The 7,677-nt window shown below is 43.9% G+C and overlaps 1 protein-coding gene across 1 annotated transcript; it reads right to left on the bottom strand.

The window, feature by feature from the left end:
* Nucleotides 1-256: 256 nt before the first annotated feature.
* Nucleotides 257-5,750, bottom strand: LOC124013678 (protein BTG1-like). The gene is made up of 2 exons (XM_046328086.1): nucleotides 5,303-5,750; nucleotides 257-1,407 (listed from the first exon to the last, which is right to left on the bottom strand). Exons 1-2 carry the CDS (start codon nucleotides 5,445-5,447, stop codon nucleotides 1,028-1,030), a joined length of 525 nt encoding a protein of 174 aa, XP_046184042.1. The 5' UTR covers nucleotides 5,448-5,750; the 3' UTR covers nucleotides 257-1,027.
* Nucleotides 5,751-7,677: the final 1,927 nt, after the last annotated feature.

Here is a 7,677-nt window from a genome sequence, read left to right as displayed (position 1 = left end):
AAATGTCAAAAGTGCATTCAATGTCATTTCATCTGACAGGGCCACAACAACCAAAACAAACGATCTAGATTTTGGTGAGAATATAGTGCCACCTATGCTACACTTTGAATTTGGAGAGGGCCAAAGGTCAGGGTGGGGATGGAGGGATATAAACAAAACGAGAAAATGATTGTGAATTTCAAACCAACATTGATCGAAGGGGAGGGGACAAATACCCAGCCCTCCCCAGAAAGCTACACATACATGGTTGGGGGTGTTGGTGGGGTGCACTGTGACACACTACTGTCCTTAGCAACAGGTGTCACAGCGCATTCCACTGCACTTCCATATGGAGGTGGAGGGGCTTCCTGAAGCTCGACACTGGTATATGGGGCAGCCTCTGGGGGTAAAGAAAAAACCTGTGGTCCAAAAACTGAGTTTTAGAAGAAAATGACTTAGGGCGTTTCCCCAGAGACTGACCTAGAAACAGGCACAGACCGGACCTCAGCCCCTTAACTTCCTTCCTAGACAGGAAGTACACCCAATAACAACAGGAAGTAGATAAAAGGCTGAAATTTAACGGTATGGTTCTTGACAGCAGTTCCTTGAAGCTTTTGAGAGGGTGGTGGGGGTGGTGGTGACATGGTACCCACTGTAACCACGTGGAGAAGAAAGTGCAAAGTCAACAATGATAGACCGGTGTAAAAAAACAAAAACAAAAAGCAGCCTCTTCTCTGCGCTGTTTCTCTGTTCGGTTTCTTGGTTTGTTTTAGCTGCCCCCCAACAGCTCCACGCTCCACACAGTCCTCTCCGCGGGGGAAAAAACGAAGCCTCCGGTAGATCCCACAACACAACATAACAGACTATGGAGCGAGGAAGGAGAAAGAAATATCAAACCTACAAGGTTTCACCTGGACGATAGGCCACATCCTCTGCCTTTTCTCCTCCTTTTTTTCTCTTTTTCATTTCATTTCTTTTTACCTTTAAAAAGGTTCGCCATCGACCAACTAGGGCGAAACCCACGACCCGACGTGGCGGGTGGCAGCCCTTAGCTGGACATAGTCATCATGTTGTAGGCTTTGGAAGGGCTGGTCCTACCCAGCATCCCCGCCGCCTCCTTGCAGCTGATGTGACTGTCCACCATGGGGGTCGAGGTGACCGCACTGCCTCCCGACGGCGCCGGGGCTACCGGCTGGGACTCGTAGAGCACGCAGATGGAGCCGTCCTCGCCGATGCGGTAGGACACCTCGAAGGGGTCCACCCAGAGGGTGAGCTCACTAGGCAGCAGCAGGTAGAGCTGATTGATGGTCAGGCCGATGCGCTGGCCTGCCTGCCCCACCAGGGGATCCATCTTGTGGTTGATGCGGATGCAGCGGTAGCCCGAGCCCTTGCATGGCCTGTCGGGGAACCAGTGGTGCTTGTATTGCTCTGTGGAGAAAGAGAGAGGAGGTTATTATCGGGTTACCATGAGTTTCATCATCATTGGATCACTATTAGGTTACCATGGTATTGCTTGTATTGCCAAAAAAGGGCACAGAGAGGGTAACTGTTGTTCTTAGGTTACCCTATAGTGGAGCCTGTGTGGTTCTGTATGAGGAGACAAGAGAGAGAGGGAGAGAAAGAAAGAGGGATAGACGTAAGAGATGCTGTCTGGTGTTTACAGGTGAGAGCCAGTAAGCTAAATCTCTGCTACTTTCAGACGTCTATCTGAGGGAGAAGCGGGGTGCAAAGCTGTCTGCACCTGATCAGCCTTAGTTCCTAGTGTGTGTGTGTGTGTGTGTTATGCGAGATAAGGATGCATGTGCTTTGATAAACTTTGAATATGGTCATAAATTGGGACATAAATGTGATTAATAGCATGATAATAACTGTATGAGGTATAGTTGGATTTTAAGTAATTGTATCGCAAATCAAACTATAATCATTTTTATTTTATTATAGAGTTGCTGGAGTCTAAGGTAATACTGGTTGATGATGTTCACATAACTAATCTATCACCGTTATTAGTTTAGATGTATCTTTCGATTGTGGTATGGATTACTTACAGATAATAAATGACATGATTCCATGGAAAATGGAAGGAAAAAATGATTGTTTATGTTTTACTGTACTAAACACCTCCCCAATAATGATTGTGGAAAAGTAAAGGTTTTATTCCTTTGTAGGTAATACATGATTCCATTGGAATATCTGCTTTTTTATCTGATATTTCTGTTACCATGTAATGAAGCATCAACTATTTATATTGGTATTTGGGTTTCCACTTACTAATGTGTGTGTGTGTGTGTGTGTGTGTGTGTGTGTGTGTGTGTGTGTGTGTGTGTGTGTGTGTGTGTGTGTGTGTGTGTGTGTGTGTGTGTGTGTGTGTGTGTGTGTAAAACAGACTGCTGACAGGGGCAGGTTTTGTTGTAGCGCAGTAATAAACCATAACAGTCTGCTTATGGGGCTGATAAGCAGCAATAACCCGTTTGTCGCTCTGTAACCGGAGCCTACGTGACACACAGCAGAGAGGGAGAAAGAGAGAGAAGTTTGATTGCACAATCCCCTTCTGGCCGAGTGGCACAAAGTCCTCCATCGAACAGAGCGGAGCTGAACAACAACACTGAGGTGGTGAAGTCCTGGCCAGCAATCTGGGCTGGAGAACTACCCTCTTAAAGCCACACCGTCCCTTTAAATATGACGAGTGTGTACATATACCCGTTGGTGATTCACTGTGATATCATTCATATGGTATATCTATAGGGGCGTTAAGTGACAAACTAGGCTGGAAGAAGAGAGAGAGAAAATAGGTCACATTACTCATTTTATGGAGAACACGAGAAAGAGAAGAGTTCTCATTCCTTCCCTGTTAACTCATTTTAGAAGACGCGCATGACTGCTGCTTTCATAGTATAATAGTAGCCTAACGGGGAAGAATTAAATTAGAAAACCGCTTCTCAGATGTCTAAATTAACCTAACACCTCTAACAATACTCACATTTACTGTGTCTTGTGTGTGTTTGTATATATACAGTATGTATGTGTGTTCGATATGCATCTGTGTGTGCGTGTGATACCAATCATCCTATTTCTCCACTTAAGACTCCTCAGTATCGAGTTACCCCATTGGTGCATGGTGACTAAACTGGCTGTGCTGCCTGTCTGTTTGCCTGTGTAAAGCCTCTGAACTAGGCCAGAGCCCGGAGAACACCTGTCCTGCACAACACCCCTGGTAGATAATGTCTCCTTTGTGTTATCAGTAGAACTCTGTGTACTGCACCCTAATGGAGGGCTTGGCACTCGTGAAAAAGCACCAGGCAGCTACGACGGGGCTGATCTTTTGCACCACAAAAGAAACGAGGCCTCCGAGAACAGTCAGAGCGGAGGGGCCTATTCTAAAACCAGGGAACTGGGGAAGAAGAGAGGCTCAAAAAGTAAACGGATGAGTTTCAAATATATATTTTAAATAAAGTAGTTCTCCAGTGCTTCTTTAAAGCCAAGTGCCCTAAGGATATCATGTGGCAATAAAATGTGTGGAGGCTTTTTTATTAAATACACATTTGGCTTTGTTTGGGGCGCTATTTGGTGATTTCCACTGGTCTGTGGTGGTGTGGTTGAGGGAATTATGGCAGTTTCGGATTGGGTCACTGCTCAAACCTTGGTTAAGCAGGGGACTGGTAAACAGGAAGTCCAAATGGTTTACTAACTAGTTAGACAATGAGCAGTTTCAATGTGGATATATACAAACAACGCCTGTTTATTGAACACACAGACACAATAAGCTGTGATAATGAAGCTGTAAGCAACAGTGAGACGGCTGGCCTACTTCAGCAGTGGCAGGGGGGCTTCACAGAGTTGTTTATGTCACTCAGGAAGACGTATGAAAAATGGGGGTGAAGGAGGAGGACAGCCACTTCACAAAGCCCCGTTGCAACTTGTTTTATTAGATAATGTCCTTCCTACACTCCTCCCCCTATGATATCCTCTTCCAGCCCCAACCCCACCGCTACCAACCTCCCACTTACTCTCTGACGGCGGCCATTTTGCTCCATCTGCCTTCAACTTTGGCTGTTTACAAACAGTGCACTGGCCTCGAGCTATGCTCAGACTACAGCTTCCACTCATTTTCTATGCAAATCCTGCACAAACAAAGCCACGTCCTTGGAAAATGTTTAGTTGAAAATAGCATTGTAAACTAAGAGTTTGTTGAATAGAAATAAACAATTCTGTAACCGGATATGCTAAATGTGTAGCCCACATCCAAAACGGCTCTAAAATGATATGAATTTGAACGTGAATGGCTTTGCAGATGACACAGCTGTTGCAAAACATGTTCAAATTGAGGTCATGGTGTAGGTGTTCAGTGTTTAGAGGGACAGACACTTGAGTTAACTGGCAGACCAATGCCAGTTTTAGACTGTTAAAACTGTCTGTATATTTACAACAGGAAATATAAATAAAAAAATAATGTCAGTGGTTTGTACAAAAACAAATGCAGTCAATAACGCATAGTATAGTGGCTGTGTCGATCAATGTATGTGTCCTTATTACAGTTAACGTTATTCACGGAGCTAGCATGTCTACACTAGAACATATTGTAAAGAAATACCTTTCCTTTACTCATACATGTTCGTCAACGGCGGGAATCTATACGGGCTATTTATTCTGCATTTGTTATTTACCTTTTGGTTCTCTAATTTCGATTCGATTGAGGCTCGCTCAAGAGGATCGAGTAAAACATGTAGGCGGCTATAATATTCTTATAACAAAGATAACCAGAATCCTAGAGGTCTGTTATTTTCCTAGTCGAAATGTTATAATATACTTTTTTTTGCCTGCTGAAATTCATATCAACCTACGTTTTATTGTCTGCATTACGTAATTCGATAGCCTAATTCAATTCACCGGGTACAGATTTCCCCCATCTTTATGTTAATTAAGAGTTTATCGACCAACTGAACTGGTACTATCGAAAGGTGCACTTCCTTGTTGGAACAAATCAAGTCCGGTTTTATTCCACGTTATTACATTGTAACTAACCCGAAACATGAATTAGGCGACGATGTATCTGAATAGAACATGGGTTGATTCGATCGATTGAATATTGTTGTTTGAAGATTGTTGTTCACCTTATCTATTTTTGTCTTTTTTTCCGTGCGCAAATGGTCGGGGGGCGCTTGTGTTACTTTATGAACAGAGACGCAAATCCCCTTCGGAATGGGATAAAAACACAACAATTCGTTAAAATCATATTCTTAACACACAACATGACACAACATCAACAGAGGTCATAATCTAAAGTAGCCTTGGAAACGTAGGACAAAACGAGAAGCACATGTTTTACCTGACAAAATATCCTGTAAACTTGCGCTGAATGATTGAAGCTGTCTGTCATTTACGTGTCCTTTTATCCGCAGAAATCTCGACAGAAACCCGACCGCGGCGCTAATCTCTGGTTTCATCGTTCCCCGAGCACAAAGGGTATGCATTGAGAAGGCAACTGCGACGACGATTCGTGCGCTTTTCCTACATATGATTCCGAAAATGATCCGTTGTTTTTCTCTCCACGTTCGGATAACGATCCGTGTCTTTCGCTTGTTTTATTTCTCTGGCGCCTATGCTGGTCATTTATTAGTCGAGGTAGGGACGTTTCGGAGGGTACTACGTGTGCCAGGACGGTACAGTGTGGTGACGGCTGTTGGGAAATAGAGGGGTCTTTCTCTAGGATGCCACGTTGAGGCACCCTTTCAATGTCACTTTACTCCACCAGAGTGAACGAATGTGTTGGAGGAAAGGGGTTTTATATCGCCCCCGCCGTCGGAGGACAGCGACAGCGAGCAGCTACAACAACAACAAAAAAAGGCTCGCCAATCCCGTCCACCCGACAGCCTGACGAGCCCATAGGAGGAGTGGACTGTTCGCCTCAACGCTCTGAAAATAAACAGACCACGTGAGAGAAAAATACAAGCATGAAAATTAACCCCTTATATTGTGCTCCCATCGAAAACAACAACATCTTGCACTGGGTTTTCAGTTATTTCATCAAACGGACAGAATAATTATGGTTAGGTTCAATGTGCATTAGTGCGTAATTAAGCACACAATTTTGGATACGGTTATACTCATGATTGTTGGTAATTCAAGGCATGCTGTACATGTCGTTGTCATAGTTGCTCTTGCAGGCCATTGTTTGAATCTAGTGTCTGTAGTATAGGGGTTTACCATAATCACTTCCAGTAATTCCCTAATACACACAAATGATAACAGAGTCAGACACAAAATGACGTATTTCAAACAGGTTGATCCTCTCTCCCCTTGGTTCCCTCTCCGTGGTTCTGCTTTTACTGAACTATACTATGGCTTTGGGTTTCTTTGCCAGTGGATGTTGGTGAAAGGGACTATAGGAGGACAGGCTCCACTGGTCATCAGTCAATAGGGATTCCCTCATACAGGATGTGTCACGACTTCCGCCGAAGTGGGCTCCTCTCCTTGTTCGGGCGGCGTTCAGCGGTCGACGTGACCGGCTTTCTAGCCATCGCCGCTCCATTTTCATTGATCCATTTGTTTTGTCTTGTTTTGCACACCTGGTTTGCACTTCCCAATCACACTGGATGTATTTATTCCTCTGTTCCCCCTCATGTCTTTGTGTGATATAGTTTGTGTTACGTGTCATGTTTGACGCGCCAGACTGGTGTTCGTATATATTCAGTGTTTTGTCACGAGGTGTGTTGTTTTGTTTGAACATAATTATCGTGACTGTTTGCGCGTTTTGCACTTTTGCCAATTGGCTGGATGTGTTGATGCCATGGCACCCGTCTGTTGGTTTCTCCTGCCTCAATAAAGCGTGCACCTGTTCACAACTCTGCTCTCCTGCACCTGACTCCACTCCCAGTACGCTCACATCTGACACGATGCATCAGCAATAAACACTTTTATGAGTTTGACATACACTAACGTTTGTGTATGACTTTGGCTATTCCACATTTACACTGCCTGTAAATTAGGTACAGAAATGACACAAACATTGATTGACAAGTATTACTGGGAGTAGGCCAATACCCTTTAGGTAAATTCTTCTTGATAAAAAAGAAAGATGGAAGTCTTTACAAGTATTCCTGACTAAATGGCTTACGGTGCCACAATTCATTTCAGAGAGAGACATCATTCACCCTAATGGCCTGCAGCGCCACAATTCGTTGCAGAGAACGACATCATTCACACAATGGCCAGTCTTTATTCATTACAGAGGAAAAGAGTGAGAAATTGCTACTCACACCACATGGGGGAAAAGACACATATAGAGAGAGAGAGCGAGGGACAGAGACGTTAAGCCAAAGAAGGCTGGAACACGGTGAGAGACGATGTTAATGAATACCCAGAGCTGAGGAATTCCCCTGACTTTCCCTCTGAGATAAAGAAAGTAAAAGAGAGACAATGAAGATTGGGAGATGGGAGTCAAGGAGTGAGAGAAAGTATGAAAATGTCAGGTGGCATACTGTCATGTTTCTACAATCCTTAGGTGCAGCCAGAAGTGATGGGGGGGATCTATACTGTTACATATCACAATGTTATTATATTGATATTTGACTCCAAGTATAGAATTGATTTTGCTAGGTAATGTTCGCTAGCTTTAGCCTGCTGTACCTGCGCCAAAACTCTGGTGTTTTTCAACCTATAGTTTGTTCTCCATGTTTAAAAAAATATAGGGAGCCATCATGA

The sequence above is a fragment of the Oncorhynchus gorbuscha genome, linkage group LG25 (genome assembly GCF_021184085.1).
Source record: "Oncorhynchus gorbuscha isolate QuinsamMale2020 ecotype Even-year linkage group LG25, OgorEven_v1.0, whole genome shotgun sequence".
Classification (NCBI taxonomy): Eukaryota; Metazoa; Chordata; class Actinopteri; order Salmoniformes; family Salmonidae; genus Oncorhynchus; species Oncorhynchus gorbuscha.
Note: the sequence above shows the minus strand (reverse complement) of the source record. Positions and strands in the feature narration are given on the sequence as shown.

What these genes read in the sequence shown, in the direction of transcription:
- LOC124013678 (XM_046328086.1), bottom strand. Translation starts at nt 5,447, where the DNA reads ATGCATACCCTTTGTGCTCGGGGAACGATGAAACCAGAGATTAGCGCC. An exon ending in TTTACAGGATATTTTGTCAG is followed by an intron (nt 1,408 to 5,302) that starts GTAAAACATGTG and finishes CTTTCTCCACAG; the next exon opens with AGCAATACAAGCACCACTGG.